This window comes from Peromyscus californicus, unplaced genomic scaffold, assembly GCF_007827085.1.
Source record: "Peromyscus californicus insignis strain IS unplaced genomic scaffold, ASM782708v3 Scaffold_16__1_contigs__length_79575227, whole genome shotgun sequence".
Lineage (NCBI taxonomy): Eukaryota > Metazoa > Chordata > Mammalia > Rodentia > Cricetidae > Peromyscus > Peromyscus californicus.
Window position 1 is genome coordinate 72,666,453 of NW_026294458.1, and position 19,688 is coordinate 72,686,140.

At 42.7% G+C, this 19,688-nt stretch overlaps 1 protein-coding gene across 12 annotated transcripts in view; it reads left to right on the forward strand.

The window, feature by feature from the left end:
- Positions 1-16: 16 nt before the first annotated feature.
- Positions 17-19,688, forward strand: part of Son (SON DNA and RNA binding protein) — a 34,252-nt gene continuing 14,580 nt past the window's right edge. For 9 of the 12 annotated variants that reach the window (XR_008218917.1, XR_008218916.1, XM_052741174.1 and 6 more), the window contains exons 1-6: positions 17-151; positions 4,718-4,884; positions 7,988-13,936; positions 15,627-15,787; positions 17,715-17,861; positions 18,175-18,363. Coding sequence is in view for 10 of the 12 variants with exons in the window: in XM_052741174.1 (XP_052597134.1) it covers positions 75-151; positions 4,718-4,884; positions 7,988-13,936; positions 15,627-15,787; positions 17,715-17,861; positions 18,175-18,363 (6,690 nt within the window). In the remaining 2 variants the exon portion in view is untranslated. Of the gene's footprint in view, positions 152-4,717; positions 4,885-7,987; positions 13,937-15,626; positions 15,788-16,017; positions 17,664-17,714; positions 17,862-18,174; positions 18,364-18,460; positions 19,263-19,688 lie in introns of those variants that run through there. The other 3 variants (XM_052741179.1, XM_052741183.1, XM_052741184.1) reach the window with 3 other exon arrangements.

The following is a 19,688-nucleotide window of genomic DNA, read 5'->3' on the forward strand; positions in this document are numbered from 1 at the left end:
CTGCGCCTCCTCCAGAGGCATGCTGGGAGCCTGGAGGACTAGCGAGGAGGAGTTGAGAGAACGGAGCGGACGCCATGGCGGCCGACATCGAGCAGGTTTTTAGGTCTTTCGTGGTCAGTAAATTCCGGGAAATACAACAGGAGCTTTCCAGGTAAACTCTTCCCAGACTTTTCTGCCCCTCGCGGGCTGTTAGGGCCTCGTCTATCCTTTCGTGGCATCTTTGACGGAGACGCCGTCGTTTCTCGGCTCAGGCCCCGCTACGGCCCCGCCTGGGCCTGGGATCCATTTTCCGGGCCATCCCCCCAATCTTCCGTTCGTTCCTTTCGAGAAAGATCGCCCCTTCCGTGGTGTTCGCACACGCCATTTCTTTCTTGGAGTTAAGACGTTCACCTTTCTTTCGTTTGGATACCCCCTACCCTTCAGCTACTCCGAGGCCCAGTGTCCACCAGGGACGGGCCTAGTTCCTTCTCCAGCTCCTCCTCCGCCGCCGCCTTTCCCCTCCCCCTCCCCGCCTCCGCGCATTTCGCCGGCCGGTGTCTATGGCCGGAAAGGGTCTCTAACGGCCGCTTCTTGGGTAATCTTAAAACTTCATTATTATTGTACGCTTCAGATCGTTTGGCGGCCGGAGTCTGTTTATTAGACTACTCGAGCCCCAGTTAGTGCTCCGTGCTTTAGACCGGATAGCACTTTTAACAGTTGTAAACTAAAACATCTCAGTTCAGTATGAGACGCATGATAAAATACTCGACAGAGGGATAGAAGGGGGCTTTGAAAGTAGTGACTGCTTAATTTTATTAAGTAGAAAGTGGACTCTGTGTGTAGATCTGTTATTTTTCTTGCTACCCTGACTTAATGGACAGATTTGAAGAACATCACGCTGTTTTTGTCGCTGCTAGTAGACTTAAGAGATTAGCCTTGGTTCCCAAAATTTCAAGTGGAAGAAATTTCCAAACTTGTTTACTCCGGAAAATAGTGCGGGTTATGTTAAATTGTTTTCTTTTAGTTGTTTGTTTCGTATAAAATGACCATTTCTTTAAAATACAGTAAGAAAGTGTTCTTGAAAAGTAAATATTACAAGTTAAAAATGTTCTTACAAATGTTGTAAGTTGAGAACAGTAATATGTGAATTAGAAAATCAGCTGATAAGCAGTTGTAAATTATGTGCCTAAATTATATTATTAGCTAGGGTTATTGGTGCAATAATATTTTATTGCTGGAATTTTCTTTTTTTTTTTTTTTCCCAAGATGTAGTTTTTTTCGTTCTTTTTTTTCCTTTCTTGTGGACAGGCTCTAATATCACTGCGTACAGCCTTGTCATGTAGCTGATACTGGCCTCGCACTCATCACCTCCTAAGTGATGGGTGGGATCACAAGCTTGAGCTACTACCATGTCCCTGGATTCTTTTTAATTTTATTTATTTATTTTTCCTTTTTAGTTTTTCTGAGACAGGGTTTCTCTGTATAGGTGGCTGTCCTGGAACTCGATCTGTATACCAAGCTGGCCTTGAACTCAGAGAGTCACTTGCCTCTGCCTCCTTGAGTGCTGGCATTAAAGATGTGTGTCACCACTGTCCAGCTATTTTTTTTTTTAAGTAGGACTATATATATTCCCACTATGTTGTCTTTTTTTAAAAACAAAACAAAACAAAACATTTTGAGGCATTGGCAAGGTTTTTTTTTTTTACTTTTTTTATTTTTTAAATGAGACAAAACATAAACTAGGGGAATATCATTTTTCTGGAAACTTTTTTTTTTTTTTTGTTGTTGTTGTTGTTTTTGAGACAGGATTTCCCTGTGTAGCTTTGCACCTTTCCTGGAACTCACTCTGTAGCCCCAGGCTGGCCTCGAACTCACAGAGATCTTCCTGGCTCTGCCTCCTGAGTGCATGCACCACCACTGCCCTGCTCTTTTTGTTGTTTTGAGGCAGGGTCTCACTATGTAGCTCTGGCTGATCTAGAACTCACTATGTCGATCAGGCTGGCTTTGAATTCACAGGAATCTGCCTGCCTCTGTTGGGATTAAAGTCCTGTGCTACCACAGCCACCCTTCTGAAAGTTTAAGTAGTTTCCTGTACTAATTGTATTTACTTGTTTTAATAAGGCTCCCCCCACTTTTGTTTGTTTGTTTTTGAGACAGGGTTTCTCTATGTAGCCCTGGCTCCTGGCTGCCCTAGACCTCATTATATAGACCAGACTGGCCTCAAAAAAATCACAGATCCACCTGCCTCTGCCTCCCAAGGGCTGGGATTAAAGATCTGTGACCACCCCCTCCAGTGTTTTTATAGCTTTTTATTACAATATGAGTGATGGCTTTTTCTTGGTTGTTGTAGTAGAAAACTTAGAAACCATAAAAAAGAAAACAAAATTAACTACTGAAATTAGGTTCTTTCCTCCAATATAAACATATCTTCTCTCTTTTTGGAGGATGGGTTTTGAGACAGGGTTTCTTTGTAACAGCTCTGGCTGCCCTGGAACTCACTCTATAGACCAAGCTGGCCTCGAACTTGGAGATCTACCTGCCCCTGCCTCCCAATTTCTGGGATCAAAGGCGTGCATCATCATCATCACCACCACTCAGCCATACGTCTTCTCTTAATGTGATTATACTATGTCCTTTGAAGTCTCAATAATTTCAACATTTTTCATAACTACTTAAATTCCTTTTCAGGACATATTGTTGAATAGCAAAGTGGCTTGAAATTCTAATTGCTTTTCAGTAATTGTAATTAACATCCTGGTAGCTTTAAGAAGAAATTATTGGCTGGTGGTGTTGCATACCTTTGATCCCAGCACTTGGGAGGCAGAGGCAGGTGTATCCTTGTGAGTTCAAGGCCAGACTAGTCTACAGAGCCAGTTCTAGGACAGCTAAGGCTACACAGAGAAACCTTGTCTTGAAAAACCACAAATTTTGGGAGGAGGGATCTTTTTTTTAAAATTTTTTATTTTATTTTTTTATTTTTTTTTGGTTTTTCGAGACAGGGTTTCTCTGTGTGGCTTTGGAGCCTTTCCTGGAACTCACTCTAGCCCAGGCTGGCCTCGAACTCACAGAGATCCACTTGACTCTGCCTCTCAAGTGCTGGGATTAAAGGTGTGCGCCACCACCGCCTGGCGGGAGGGGTCTTTTTTTGATAGCTCTGCCTTCCTCTGCCTCACAATGGCCGAGTTGTCTCCATGCCCAGCTCCTGAATCCTAGTGTTCAGGAGGCAGAGTCAGAAAGATCCCTATGAGTTGGTCTAAATTAGTGAGTTCCAGGCCAGACAGAATAGAGAGACCTGTCTCAAAACCCAAACAAAAAAACCAGGGTATGTATGTATAAATGCTTAGAAAAAGTGTAAAACAATTGTTTTATGAAGTCTGCAAAGAGCATTACAACAAACAGCATGCTATAGGGCACTATAGGTCTAAAACTTTTTTTTTGATTTGCCACTCCAGCGAGCTATTTTTCCCCCATTTGCTTATGTACTCATTAGTATAGATGGTGAGACTAACGTGTAGATGACTAAAATACACAATTTATTGTGTACAGATACATTTCTTCCATTATTAGAAACAATAATAATCCTGATTGTAGAATTTTGTCAAGATTGCATGATTTTTTAAAAATATGTGGCAGGCCAGATGTACATGCTGTCAGCCCCAGCAGTTAGAGGTGGGCAGATCTCATTGAGTTCAAGACCAGTCAGGGCTACATAGTGAGAACTTTGTCTTAAAAACAAAACAACAAAAAGTGGCCCTAGTCAGTATTTATAAATGTTATTTATTAGAAAGCCAGTCATTCCTCATTAAAGTGTTTTTGTTTCTCCAATGAAATTGTTAGGTAGTAGTTTTATGTATATTCAGTTAGTTAAAATTCTAGTTGAAACTGAATGAGTTAAATTTTTTGCAAGTGTACACAAAAATAGTAAAATGTTTACATGAGTGACCTTGTTTTATCTACAGTAACATTCTTTGGCCCTGTGATCTGAAAATAGGTCAGGCCATTTACCTTTTTACTATTTGTATAAACTAGTTCTGTGTGAATTTCTTGAATTACAGAAATTGTTTAGGTGCAGAATTTTTAATAGGTGTAAATTACTGGATACTATTTCCTTTTTAAATTCAAAGACATTTCACTTAAAGTCTGAACCTGATGAAAAGCTACAAGTAACCTTTTACCCAGTGTCTGCCTTGACTGGTTGTTAACAGTGTACAGGGGTGACTTTATTGTGGCTACACTTTCTACCATAATGTTGGGTCATCTATTTTTCTTTGTGTATTGCTCATTAATACTTAGGTAACTGAAAGCTTTAAGTTAGTTTTTTTTAAATTTATTTAATTTTATTTTATGTGCATTGCTGTGAAGGTGTCAGATCTCCTGGAACTGGAGTTATAGACAGTTATGAGTTGTCATGTGGGTGCTGGGAATTGAACCTGGGTCCTCTAGAATAGCAGCCAGTGCTCTTAACCACTGAGCCATCTCGGTAGCCCATTAGTTTATTTTAAAACTTAGAGATATACTTTTAAGGACTTTTCTCTATCACAGTTCTGAAAACTGTAAAAATAAAAGCATTCCATCTGAGTATATAGTGTTAAGAATTATTAATGGCAAACATATGAACTAGAAAATTGTGAGTTATGTGGGCAATATAATGTAATGTAAGATTATGTTAACTAGGTTGTTAATGTTGAATCATGGTGTGATAAAAGTATTCATGAAGATTAAATTTTCTCTTGTGAAGCGGAAGGAGTGAAGGCCAGCTGAATGGGGAAACAAACGCACCTATTGAAGGAAGCCAGGCAGGTGATACAGCCGCCTCTACTCGGAGTCTCCCAAATGAAGAGATCGTGCAGAAGATAGAGGAAGTCCTTTCTGGGGTCCTAGACACAGAACTGCGATACAAGCCAGGTACGTCGAGGGTAACTTTAGAAGCCTAAAAAATTGCTAATGTTGATAGCACTGTTTCTAGGTTAATCTGCTTGTTTGTTTGTTTTTCATGACAGGGTTTCTCTGTGTAGCTTTGGAGCCTGTCCTGGAACTCTGTAAACCAGGCTGGCCTCGAACTCAGAGATCCACCCGCCTCCGCCTCCCAAGGACTGAGATTAAAGGCCTACGCCATCACGCCTGGCTAGGTTAATCATTTTTTTTATAGTGTCTTGAGCTCCTCCTTTGAAAACAGTTATATTCAAACATGGACATTGGAGCACTTTCTTGACTTACTGGTAAAATAAGATTTTTAAATCTATTTAATTCAGTTTTGTTGTGACTAAAATGGCAGGATTTTTCTGTATGTGTCTTCTTTGAAGGATTGTATTAATAACAGCTCTTTTTTTTTTTTTTTTTTTTTTTTTTGGTTTTTCCAGACAGGGTTTCTCTGTGTAGCTTTGCGCCTTTCCTGGATCTCACTTGGTAGCCCAGGCTGGCCTCGAACTCACAGAGATCCGCCTGGCTCTGCCTCCCGAGTGCTGGGATTAAAGGCGTGCGCCACCACCGCCCGGCAATGACAGCTCTTTTTAAGATAGGTTTTGGTGTCTTTTTTTCTCCTAATTTTTATTTTGCATATATGAATGTGTTTGGGCATATGGAAATGTAGGGTGTGTGTGGCTGGTGCCTGAGGAAGGCACGAGGAGGGGATTGGATCCTATGGATTGTAGTTCAGAGTTGTGAGCCACCAAGTGGCTGTTGAGAACTGACCAGGTTCATTTGCAAGAGCAGTACAATCTCTTAAGCACATTTTTCTAGCCCCTAAGTATCAATTTGATAAGGTGCAATATCCTAAACTAAATCTTTAGTGGGTTTTTTGTTTTTGTTTTTTTTTCTTCGAGACAGGGTTTCTCTGTGCCTTTCCTGGATCTCGCTCTGTAGACCAGGCTGGTGTCGAACTCACAAAGATCTGCCTGCCTCTGCCTCCCGAGTGCTGGGATTAAAGGCGTGCGCCACCACTGCCCGGCATCTTTAGTGGTTTTTAAGACACCTTAGATTTTGTTTTAAATCTGATGCTTAGAAGTTGACTTGTGCTAGGTCATGGTGGAACACACCTTTAATCTCAGCACTCCGGAGGCAGAGACAGGTGGATCTCTCTGAGTTCAAGGCCAGCCTGGTCTACAGAACAATTTCCAGGACAGCCAAGGATACACAGAGAAACCATGTCTCAAAAACCAAAACAAAACAAAAAAAGAAGTTGACTTGTTTGTACAAAGCAAGTTGAAGCACAGTCATTGCATAGTATTTCCTCCTTTTTGGAATTGATTGGGTGCTTACAAATGACTTGGTTCAATTCCCAGCACCCATATGGCAGCTCACAACTGTCTATAATTCAAGGATCCAACACCCTCACACAGACATACATATAGGCAAAACCCAATAAGAGAAATAATTTTTAAAAAAATGAAGAGTTTGTGATTAACCACAAAAATAAATTATTACTTGTAGGAATTAGGTGTGTGGTATGTTTCTCTCTGATAAGCCATGGCTTAAAGTAACAGCTAGTCTTGCTTAGATCATGGCTCTGGCATTCTTGTTTGTTTAGGTATAAGCTACCATTTTATCCTGTGATATAAGCAATAGAAAATTATTCATTTTCTTCTGATACAATGTTTAGTGTTGGTATATTTTTTCTTCAATAGTAGGAATCCCTGGTATATTTGACTAGCATTTCCTTAAGGTTTGTCAATTTTTGGTTTTTTTTTTTTTTTTTTTTTTTTGGTTTTTCGAGACAGGGTTTCTCTGTGTAGCTTTGCGCCTTTCCTGGTACTCGCTTTGGAGACCAGGCTGGCCTCGAACTCACAGAGATCCGCCTGCCTCTGCCTCCCGAGTGCTGGGATTAAAGGCGTGCGCCACCACCGCCCGGCCAAGGTTTGTCAATTTTTAAAAAAAATTTAATTACATGTGTGTGAATATGTGCAGGTGTCTGTGGGAACCAGAAGAAAGTGTCAGATCTCCTGTGATCTGCCTGATGTGGGTGTTGGGAACTGAACTCAGGTCCTTTGGAAGAGCAGCCAATGCTCTTAACCACTGAGCCATCTCTCCAGCCCCAGGATTATCAAATTTTAAGCCGAGCGAGTGACATATCACTTCCTGTGTAAATGAGGGCTAATGAAATATTAGTAGAAATTATTTAAATGAGACTTTTTTAATCTTTGGACATTAATCGTGTAATGGGAGTTGTTTTCTTTTAATAGAAATTGAAACAAAATATGAAGTAAATTCATTGACATAATTTTAAAAAACTTGCTATAATTTGAGAACAAAGAGGTTGTGAGGGGGTTCCTTTTTTTGAGACAAGGCCTCACTTTGTAATTCTGACTGGCCTGGAATTTTGTAAACCAAGCTGGCCTTGAACTCACTGAGACCTGCCAGCTTCTGCCTACAGGATGCTGGGATTAAAGGCATGTGCCATCATACCCAGCCGAAGAAAAGAATGATTTTCAAAATATTGTGTGTTTTTGTGCCCACATGAGTGGGTAGCTATCCATGCATGCATGTGTAAACAGCCATGTGTATGTGGACTGCCTTATTTGTGGAAGTCAGGTAATTTATGGAGTTGGTTTTCTTCTATCATATTGGTGATTGAACTTAGATCATCAGGTTTGGCTACAAGTGTCTTTACACACTGAGCTGCCTCATTGACCTTGAGGAAAAAAATAACTTTAGATTTAGTGAAACACTCCCATGCCCCCCTACCATCACTAGGGGTAAAAATTGAAGCTAAGTCTCTATACATGCTAAGCAAACACTCTGACCTTGAGCTATATCTTACCTTAAAACATAAATCATTTAGTTCTAAATAGGTTTTTGTGTTAGACCAAGAATTTGTTTTCATGATTTTAGTTTTATAAATCCTGGAGAAATGGCAGCCCTCAGGTTTACTGGTTAATAGACAATAGATTATTTTGTAAATTTTATTTGCAGTAAGATTAATTATACAATGACTTCTACGTGTAAATGAAACAAGTGGCAATTTGTATGAATCTACTTTGGGGAATGGCTGACAAGTTTTCATTACTTTCAGACTTGAAGGAGGCCTCCAGAAAAAGTAGATGTGTGTCTGTACAAACAGATCCTACTGATGAAGTTCCCACCAAAAAGTCAAAGAAGCATAAAAAGCACAAAAACAAAAAGAAGAAAAAGAAGAAAGAAAAGGAAAAAAAATATAAAAGGCAACCAGAAGAACCTGAGTCCAAGTTGAAATCTCATCACGATGGGAGTGTTGATCTAGAATCTGATTCCTTTTTAAAGTTTGATTCTGAATCTTCAGTGATGGCACTGGAACATCCTGTAAGAGCATTTGGCTTTTCTGAGGCCAGTGAAACCCCTCTAGTGCTGGAACCTCCAGTAGGATCGGTGGAGGTTCAGGAGTCACATATGTTAGAGACTCCGAAGCCTGCTACCCAGCCTGCAGAACTGTGTTTTGGATCTGCACCAGTCATCTCAGAGCAGTCTGAGCAGCCTGCGTCAGTAATGATGGAACCGTCACCGACCAAGATTCTGGATTCCTTTGCAGCAGTAGCAGCAGCAGCGCTAAAGTCACCTGAGCCGGTTGTAACAATGTCAGTGGAGTATCAGAAGTCTGTGCTGAAGTCTTTGGAGACTACGGCTCCAGAGCTATCAAAGGCCACGCCGGTAGAGCTTCCCGTAGCAAACGTGCTTGAGCCATCAGAAACCCTCATGATAGTATCAGAGACACCTACTGAGGTGCACCCTGAACCAAGCACATCAACAATGGATTTTCCAGAGTCATCTACAACTGATGCACTAAGATTGCCAGAGCAGCCTGCAGAAGCACCATCGGAGATCGCAGATTCATCCTTGACAAGACCTCAGGAGTCACTGGAGCTGCCGAAGAGCACAGCGGTGGAGCTGCAGGAGTCGTCGGTGGCCTCAGCCCTGGAGTTGCCGGGGCCACCTGCGACCTCCATGCTGGAGTTGCAGGGGCCCCCTGTGACTCCAGTGCTGGAGTTGCCTGGGCCCTCTGCCGCCCCAGTGCCAGAGTTGTCAGGGCCCCTTTCTACCCCAGTGCCTGAGTTGCCAGGGCCCCCTGCCACAGTAGTGCCTGAGTTGCCGGGGCCCTCTGTGACACCAGTGCCACCATTGTTGCAGGAATTGCCAGGGCCTCCAGCGCCATCCGTGGGGTTGGAGCCACCACAGGAGGTACCAGAGCCACCTGTGATGGCACAGGAGTTGCCAGGGGTACCTGCAGTTTCAGCGGCAATAGAATTGACAGGGCAACCTGCAGTAACAGTAGCAATGGAGTTGACCGAACAGCCTGTGACGACGACAGAGTTCGAGCAGCCTGTGGCGATGACGACGGTGGAACATCCTGGGCATCCTGAGGTGACAACAGCAACAGGGTTGCTGGGGCAGCCGGAGGCAGCGATGGTGCTGGAGTTGCCAGGACAGCCAGTGGCAACCACAGCTCTGGAGTTGTCTGGGCAGCCTTCAGTGACTGGGGTGTCAGAGTTGTCAGGGCTGCCTTCGGCAACTGGGGCACTGGAGTTGTCAGGGCAGCCTGTGGCAACTGGGGCACTGGAGTTGCCTGGGCAGCTTATGGCAACTGGGGCACTGGAGTTCTCGGGGCAGTCTGGGGCAGCTGGAGCACTGGAGCTTTTGGGGCAGCCCCTGGCAACAGGGGTGCTGGAGTTACCAGGGCAGCCTGGGGCGCCAGAGTTGCCTGGGCAGCCCGTGGCAACTGTGGCGCTGGAGATCTCTGTTCAGTCCGTGGTGACAACATCGGAGCTGTCAACGATGACCGTGTCGCAGTCTCTGGAGGTGCCCTCGACGACAGCGCTGGAATCCTATAATACGGTAGCACAGGAGCTGCCTACTACATTGGTGGGGGAGACTTCCGTAACAGTAGGAGTGGATCCCTTGATGGCCCAAGAATCCCATATGTTAGCTTCTAACACCATGGAGACCCATATGTTAGCATCCAACACCATGGACTCCCAAATGCTAGCATCCAACACTATGGATTCTCAGATGCTAGCATCCAATACCATGGATTCCCAGATGTTAGCGTCTAGCACCATGGACTCCCAGATGTTAGCCTCTAGCACTATGGACTCCCAGATGTTAGCAACTAGTTCCATGGACTCCCAGATGTTAGCAACCAGTTCCATGGACTCCCAAATGTTAGCAACCAGTTCCATGGACTCCCAGATGTTAGCAACCAGCTCTATGGACTCCCAGATGTTAGCAACCAGCAGTATGGACTCCCAGATGTTAGCAACCAGCAGTATGGACTCCCAGATGTTAGCAACCAGCTCCATGGACTCCCAGATGTTAGCAACCAGCAGTATGGACTCCCAGATGTTAGCAACCAGTTCTATGGATTCCCAGATGTTAGCATCTGGTGCTATGGATTCTCAAATGCTAGCTTCTGGCACCATGGATGCTCAGATGTTAGCATCTGGTACTATGGATGCCCAAATGTTAGCATCTAGTACCCAAGATTCTTCTATGATGGGTTCAAAATCTCCTGATCCTTATAGGTTAGCTCAGGATCCTTACAGATTAGCTCAGGATCCCTATAGGTTGGGTCATGACCCCTATAGGTTAGGCCATGATGCTTATAGGTTAGGACAGGACCCTTACAGATTAGGCCATGATCCCTACAGACTAACTCCTGATCCCTATAGGATGTCACCCAGACCCTACAGAATAGCACCCAGGTCCTATAGAATAGCACCTAGGCCATACAGGTTAGCACCTAGACCCTTGATGTTAGCATCTAGACGTTCTATGATGATGTCCTATGCTGCAGAACGTTCCATGATGTCATCTTATGAGCGCTCTATGATGTCTTATGAACGCTCTATGATGTCTCCTATGGCTGAGCGCTCTATGATGTCAGCCTATGAGCGCTCTATGATGTCAGCTTACGAGCGCTCCATGATGTCACCTATGGCTGAGCGTTCTATGATGTCAGCTTACGAACGCTCTATGATGTCAGCTTACGAGCGCTCCATGATGTCCCCTATGGCTGATCGATCTATGATGTCCATGGGTGCCGACCGGTCTATGATGTCATCGTACTCTGCAGCTGACCGGTCCATGATGTCATCGTACTCTGCAGCTGACCGATCTATGATGTCATCTTACACTGATCGATCAATGATGTCTATGGCAGCTGATTCTTATACTGATTCTTACACTGATTCCTATACGGAGGCATATATGGTGCCTCCTTTGCCTCCTGAAGAGCCCCCAACAATGCCACCATTGCCACCTGAGGAACCACCAATGACACCACCATTGCCTCCTGAGGAGCCACCAGAGGGTTCAGCATTATCTACCGAGCAATCAGTATTAACAGCTGACAATGCTTGGCCTACAGAGGTGACATTACCTACTGAAGAATCTGTAGCACAGCCTGAGCCTCCTGTGAGTCAAAGTGAGATTTCAGAGCCTTTGGCAGTACCTGCTAGTTATTCAGTGTCAGAATCAGAGACTTCAATGTTAGCATCAGAGGCTGTTATGACTGTTGCAGAACCTGCACACGAGCCAGAGTCTTCAGATCTGTCAGCACCAGTTGAGTCTGCTGGAGTAGCAGAACATGAAATGGTTACAGAGAGACCAGTGACTTACATGGTTTCTGAGGCTACCATGTCAGCTGAACCAGCTGTGTTATCAGAGCCGGAGACATCAGAAACATATGATTCCATGAGGCCATCAGGACATGCTGTATCGGAGGTATCTATGTCCCTCCTGGAGCCAGCAGTAACTATTTCACAGCCAGCAGAGAGCAGTCTGGAGCTGCAATCCATGGCTGTCCCAGCACCTCCCACTATGACTACCCCAGAATCTCCTGCTGTTGCCGTCCCAGAACTTCCTACTGTGGCTGACCCAGAACCTTCCATTATGGTTGTTCCAGAAACCCCCACTGTGGCTGTTGCAGAACTTGCTGCTGTGGCTGCCCCAGAGCCTCCTGCTGTGACTACTACAGAGCTTTCCTCCATGCCTGTCTCAGAACCCCCTGTGGCTGTCCCGGAGCTCCCAGCTTTGGCTGACCCAGAGCGTGCTACAGCTGCAGGGTCAGGTGTTTCTTCCCTGGAGGCTTCTGTGCCTGTCTTGGAACCAGCAGTATCAGTCCTTCAACCTGTTATGGTGGTTTCAGAACCATGTGTTCCTGTCCAGGAACCTACCGTGGCAATTTCAGAACCTGCTGTCACAGTTTTTGAGCATACTCAAATAATATCACCTGAGATGGCTTTAGAGCCTTCACCAACAGTAGTGGAGTCCAGTGTTCTGTCATCACATGTAATGAAAGGAGTGAATTTACTTTCTGGTGATCCAAGTCTTGGTCCAGAGGTTGGCGTGCAGGAGATTCTGTTGCATCCAGGTGAAGAGCCACATGATGGAGGACACTTGAAAAGTGACTTGTATGAAAATGAATATGATAGAAATGCAGAACTTGCTATAAACAGTCATTTCATTGCTAAAGATGTGGAGCATAATACAGTGTGTGCTGCTGCCATTGGTCCTGTTGGTGAAACAAGTGAAGAGAAAGTTTTGCCCGTCATCGAGACAAAGGAAGTCACAGAATTGGATACCTGTCCTGCTGTTAGTGAAGCTGATGTAGGAAGAAGTCTGTCTTCCCAACTTGCTCTGGAACCAGATACAATGGGAACTAGTAAGGGGTTGGAATTTGTCACAGCGTCTGTTCCCAGTTTAGATAGTAAATATGATGTTGAAATATCTTTAACTACTCAAGATACTGAACACGACATGGTGATTTCCACCAGCCCCAGTGGTGGCAGTGAAGCTGACATAGAGGGACCTTTACCTGCTAAAGACATTCACCTTGATTTACCATCTACAAATCTTGTTTGTAAGGATACAGAAGACTCATTACCTATAAAAGAGAGTGACCAGACAGTAGCAGTTGCTCTTAGCCCTAAAGAAAGCAGTGAAGATAAAGAAGTACCTCTTCCCAATAAAGAAACAGTTCCTGATTCAGTATATCCTGCCAGCATTGATGAGATTAATGAAGCTGACTTAGTGAGACCATTACTTCCTAAGGACATGGAACGTCTTACAAGCCTTAGAGCTGGCATTGAAGGACCTTTACTTGCAAGTGAAGTTGAACGGGACAAATTGGCTGCCAGTCCAGTTGTAATTAGTATACCAGAAAGAGCTTCAGAGTCTTCTTCAGAGGAAAAGGATGATTATGAAATTTTTGTGAAAGTTAAGGACACACATGAAAAAAGCAAGAAAAATAAAAACCGTGACAAAGGTGAAAAAGAGAAGAAAAGGGACTCTTCATTAAGGTCTCGGAGTAAGCGTTCCAAGTCTTCTGAACATAAGTCACGCAAGCGTACCAGTGAGTCTCGTTCTAGAGCAAGGAAGAGGTCATCTAAGTCCAAGTCTCATCGTTCTCAGACACGTTCACGGTCACGTTCAAGACGTAGGAGGAGGAGTAGCAGATCAAGATCTAAGTCTAGAGGAAGACGGTCTGTATCAAAAGAGAAGCGCAAGAGATCTCCAAAGCACAGATCCAAGTCCAGAGAAAGGAAGAGGAAAAGATCAAGCTCCCGGGACAACCGGAAAACAGTTCGAGCTCGGAGTCGAACTCCAAGTCGGCGGAGTAGGAGTCATACTCCTAGTCGGCGGAGAAGGTCTAGATCTGTTGGTAGAAGGAGGAGTTTCAGCATTTCCCCCAGCCGCAGGAGCCGCACCCCCAGCCGCAGGAGCCGCACCCCTAGCCGCAGGAGCCGAACCCCCAGCCGCAGGAGCCGCACCCCTAGCCGCAGGAGCCGTACCCCCAGCCGCAGGAGCCGCACCCCTAGCCGCAGGAGAAGATCAAGGTCTGTGGTAAGAAGACGAAGCTTCAGTATATCGCCAGTCAGATTAAGGCGATCAAGAACACCTTTGAGAAGAAGGTTTAGTAGATCTCCCATTCGTCGTAAAAGATCCAGGTCTTCTGAAAGAGGCAGATCACCCAAACGTCTAACAGATTTGGGTGAGTCATGTTTTACATTGTAATAGAGTATGAGTTAAGCTTGATTTCTGATGATCTTGAGTCAAATGGAGTATTTTTGGTTGTTGGTTTAGATATCATCAGTTGTGTTTAGAAAATGATGGGGAAGTGAGTATACTGGAAAGGTTAAAAAGATACGCTATGGGGAGTCTGCAGAGCCTTGATGTATCTGTACTTGTTATTTCACCCTAATTTAAAAAGTTGTAGCTGGAGAAGCCTTGTACATATTTCAACACATGGCTTTTGCAAATAAGCAGAATTTGAAAATTTCTCATTTAGTAGTTGTTTTCTTTGTCTGGCTTTTTTTTTTTTTTTTTTTTTTTTTTTTTGAGACAGGGTCTTAGTCTGTAGTTCATATTGGCATGGAATTTCCCATGTAGCCAGCCCAAAGTGGCTGTGTTCTTTCCTCAGGCTCTTGTTAGCTGGGATTACAGGCTGAGCCACCATGCCAGACTTTAGCTTTCATATCTTAAAATGGCAAGCTAGGATTGTTAAATGGGAAGGTTATTCTGAGTAATATGATTGGTTATTGAAATTAGGAAATTTTATATCTGAGAGTGAACTGGATGAATGATGCAACTTATTTAACGAAGTGGTAATCCTTAATTAATAATCTGTCTCTTACTTTAAAAGTAAATGTTTTCTAGCCGGACAGTGGTGGCATACACCTTTAATCCCTGCACTCGGGTGGCAGAGGCAAGCAGATCTCTTGATTTTGAGGCCATTCTGGTCTATAGAGTGAGTTCCAGGACAGCCAGAGATACACAGAAAAACCAAAAAAAAGAAAAAGAAAAACTCTTTCTTATTAAAACTTTAAGTATGATTACCTGGCGGGTAATTTTTTTGGATAGGGCAGTCTTTAAAGAAAAAGACAAGACAGAAAATTTGTATTCAGTTTGAGAAGAGTTTTCTAATGTCTCTTTTTCTCAGAACTGAGGAACAAGTAATAACTCTCAGTGATTGTAAGTTAGTGAAGGAAGCTGCTAGAATGTACTCCTTTTTCCAAAGGACAAAACTTAGAGTGTGGTGGTTGGCCTAGTACTAATGGTGTAGGGGCACATTTGCACAGTGGAGAGGAGTGTTAGTTCTTACTCAGTTTAAGGCTTCGTGAAAGAGATGGCACTTGAGGCTTAATAAGGGATTAAGTTGTTGTCAGATTAGAGTGAGATTTGTCAGAGGGGGGTGGGGAAGGTGTGGGTGGCGGGGACTAACTTTGTAGCCCACTATGTAGCTGAGGTTGATCTGAACGTCTAGTACTACTGCCTCTACCTCCCAAGTGCTTGGGATCGTAGTTTTCTGTAATACTGGGCTTTGAGCATGCTTGTGCATGCTCACTAAGCATTCTTAACTAAGCTGCATCCCTAGCACGAAATGAGAATGGTTTATGTATGGTCATTACTAGTTTTAGGAAATAATGTTGCTTTTGGCAAACTTGTGCCTTATAATTTGTGGCTAGGTGATCATCATAGACTCATAGTAAGCTATTGTGTGTAGCATTTGAATTGGAAACAAAGAATAGTATTAATTGTTGAAAAGGGCCCATCTACCTTGTTCCTGGCTGTAACTTAGGGCAGAATTCTGATGCCTTTAATTTTACTGTTTATGATACTTGAGATAGAACAAAAATGTATAGCGTTTAGGAAAACTGCTTCTTGTATTTTTCCTCTTACAGATAAGGCTCAATTACTTGAAATAGCCAAAGCTAATGCAGCTGCCATGTGTGCTAAGGCTGGTGTTCCTTTACCACCAAACCTAAAGCCTGCACCTCCACCTACAATAGAAGAGAAAGTTGCTAAAAAGTCTGGAGGAGCTACCATAGAAGAACTAACTGAGGTAAGCTAGACAGACTTTGTTTTCATTCTTAAATGGATTATTCCATGGATGTTGACTCTGGAGCGTGCCAAAACCTGAATTGTGGGCTGAACTGATAATGGCTGGCACCGAGTGCCCAAAACCCGAAATACAGATGTGGCAGCGGCAGAAGCTCTGTTTAGCAGGCCATTATCCGGGATGGCTAAGCTCCGCTAGCTAAAAAGTTACTTCCCATTACTTTTGCTTTCCAGTTTTAGAAGCCAAACTGACTGAGGAGTGGAACGGTTCGTTTGAATGGAGGAGGTGTTGAGTGAGCAACACGCAGAAGCTCGCCTACAGTTTCGTTTCCATTCACGACGTGTTCACTGATCGCCAAGAGTGTACTGCATATACGCAAAGACACAGACAATCTTCAGAAATGATCTTTTGCCACCGGAGCTTGGAAATTAATGAGAATAGCTGGCCATTGCCTGAAAGGAACTTCTTTCGCATCAACATTTCGGGTTTTGGCTGTTTGGTACCAGCCATTGGCGATAATGGCCGGCCATTATCAGTTCTTCCTGCGGTTCGGGTTTTGGCAGTAACATATTTTAAATATACTTATTTTTGTTTTTAAAAAAATTGATCTTTTGAAATTAAGGCTTTTTTGGGGAAGCTTTGTTTTACTTTAATATTTTTTGTGTGTGTGTGGGGGGAAGACGCTGAAATATTGCTGCTAGGATCCAGAAATAACACACTGTTTCATATACTGAAACTTGTTATTGGCTAGCCTTATGCCAGCCTGCCACTGTCAACATATTCTGTTCCCATTGGTTACATGCTTGATACACTCTTGTGTTTTTGGCTAATTGAGCTTTTTAATTCTATTGTAATATTTTCAATTGATAATAGATGTGACAAATTCTGCTTGTATAAGACAGGTCTACTAAAATTTACTCTTAACCTTTTTTTATAAATGGAACCTGTTCCTTTGCTTCTGAGGAAGGGATTGACTTTCTATGTCGGACTGCATCAATTGCACCCTCTCCATCATGCCTTATTTTCCATTCTTAAGTTACAGTCCTGAAATAAATTTTAAAAAACATTTATGGAGAGACATGTTACTATTTACTCTGCTGCAAATGTTTAAAATCTTTTACCATACATTTGGGGATTATAAAGTTTCTTGTTTCCTCGCTTAGATTCATTATAGTATGAATTATAACTTAAAAAGACCTAGCAAAAAGCCTCTTGCTTCCTTACCAAATGCAAGCTCTTTATCTAAAACTCTGTGAACGCTTATCTAAAACTCTGAACACTTAGCGTTCTCCTGTGGTTTGCCTCATCTTCAGCACTCTTGTCCTGTCTGACAAGTCTCTCCTGACCAAGATGACTTTCCTTGCCTTCCCATTTCCTCTTCTTTACTATGGAAATTGCGCTTAGAACTCTGGAAGGAATATTCTTTGATTCTCAAACCCTGCCTGAATATTCTCTCTTAAGCCTTTGTTCTTTTAGCACTTATGTACCCTGTTTGTATTATATCAGTTTGTACTTGTTATTGTGTTGCCTCTGTACAAAGGTTCTTCAATTACTTCTTGTATATGTACCCTTGTCTCGTATTAGATTGTAAGCTCCTTTGGAGCAGGGACCATGTCTTTACCTTTTTTTTTTTCCTTTCTTTCTTTCTTTTTTCTTCTTTTCTTCCTTCTTGTTTTTTTTTTTTTTTTTTTAATTTTTCCCAAGACAGTGCCCAGTACAGTGCTCTGCACATAGTAGGTGCTCAATAAATGTTGTTGACTGACTGAGCAGCCAGTGTGTGTTTAAATAGTCTATCTAGTAAGCTAAATTATAGTTCTATAAGTTGTCATAAATGTTGATTACTTGAAATTGATCTTATGTGAGTCTTTTTAAAAAATTACATGCTGTTTGTGTAAACCTTATTCATCTTTTGTTTGTTTTTACTTTAAAGAAATGCAAACAGATTGCACAGAGTAAAGAAGATGATGATGTAATAGTGAATAAACCTCATGTTTCGGATGAAGAGGAAGAAGAACCTCCTTTTTATCATCATCCCTTTAAACTCAGTGAACCCAAGCCCATTTTTTTCAATCTGAATGTGAGTATTAGTAAAGTGCTTCTAGACTGATGAAACCCTTGTGGAGTTTAGTATACTGAGTACTGTATATACCAAATAGTATAAATATTAGTATATAAATATTGTGATGAGTATTGACAACATTTCCTCTAAAAGTAGGGCTGGGAATGTGGCTCTGTGGTAGTGTGGGTGCTTAGGATGTGTGAGGCTCCAAGTTCAGTTCCTGGCACTGCAGAAAAATGAAAGTCAACATTTCCTTTAGGTTTTATTGAAGTTCTTTAGAAACATTTATGGTGTCTGCTATAATGGATTCTAATTAAATACTGTATTTTAGATTGCTGCAGCAAAGCCAACTCCACCAAAGAGCCAAGTAACATTAACAAAGGAATTTCCTGTGTCATCTGGATCTCAGCATCGGAAAAAAGAAGCCGATAGTGTTTATGGAGAGTGGGTTCCTGTCGAGAAAAACGGCGAAGAAAACAAAGATGATGATAATGTGTTCAGCAGCAGCTTGCCCTCAGAGGTAAGTAGTAGGAATATTACCTGTTTGTTTTTATATCTGAATCTTCCATTTTATTGTTATTTTATATCTGATTTGGATTCTGTTTCACTCTTCTTAGGGCCGGGTTAAACGGCAGGGCCGGGTTAAACGACAGATGAAACAACCCGCAGCTTCTCATTTGACAGTAACTCGATGCAATTCACTTTGTGGAACGAAGCCACAAAGTGAAAAGCATCGAATTGCAGAGAAAAGTGTTATCACATCCCTACCCAACATTGGGCCCTCCATGCACTTGTGGGAAGGTAGCCCAAGGTACAACTATTTAGCTTCCCGTTTTGCTTCAAGGCTCTATAGCTCTAGATTTTGGTGGTAGCAAGTGTATTGGATGGGGAGGGATTGAGGGGAGAGAAGGCAGATCCTCAGGTTCAACACAAGAACTGGATTGAAAGTCATTGTAGGCTGCTGTGAACATCTTGGGTACATAGCCCATTGCCCTTAAGTGATGGTTTCTTACTGTTTCTCTGGGTTTTCAGATAGCCTTTGATTTCAGTAATTTTCCCTTCCTTGTGCTACCTTAGCCCTTTTGAATTCTTGTGTTTAACCTAGTGTTCAGCCTTAGTTCTCCATTCCTTTCTCCTTCCCCTCTTTGCTACTATTAAAAGTTGGAGGAGTGGAATTTATACATTGAAATTTCTCAAGGCAATAGTTGTATCTTGTCAAAATGACGCAGTAACAATGCCAAATGTCAAAACAACCCCATTAAAATGCCGCCTGATTAAGTACTGTGCTGCTAAATACAGTGCACATGAGAACAGCAAAACTGTATATATATGTAAATATATATATATCTGTATCTTTGTATGTATCTCTGTATCTGTATCTTTGCTGTGTCTTTTAATAAACAGTTTACTTTTATTTAACTTGTTGTGCAAAATCACGCTTGGGGATCTGGGAGGGCGGAGACTTGACTAGGGGAGGGGGGAGTTAGAGACTAACAGTCGTCACCTTGACATTCATCCAGGGATTGGACTTAGATACCGCATGCCCTTGTGGACTCCTTTTTCTTGCAGTTCTGGGATATGTAGGTCTGAGAGACCTCTACTCTTCACTCGAGGTTCCCTACATTGGCCATAAACATTTTCCAGTAGACACTTCCAATTCTACAAATAAATCTTGTTTATAGTCAAAGTAAACAGAACTCAAATCAGAACTTTTCATGCAGTACTTTTCCCCAGAGATATTCACAGGCGACATTTTCACTGTGTTTTTTTGACCTGCGGCATTTTGAATGGGAACAGTTCTATATAGTAATGCTGATGAACGTAACTGGCCAGTGCAGCTAACCT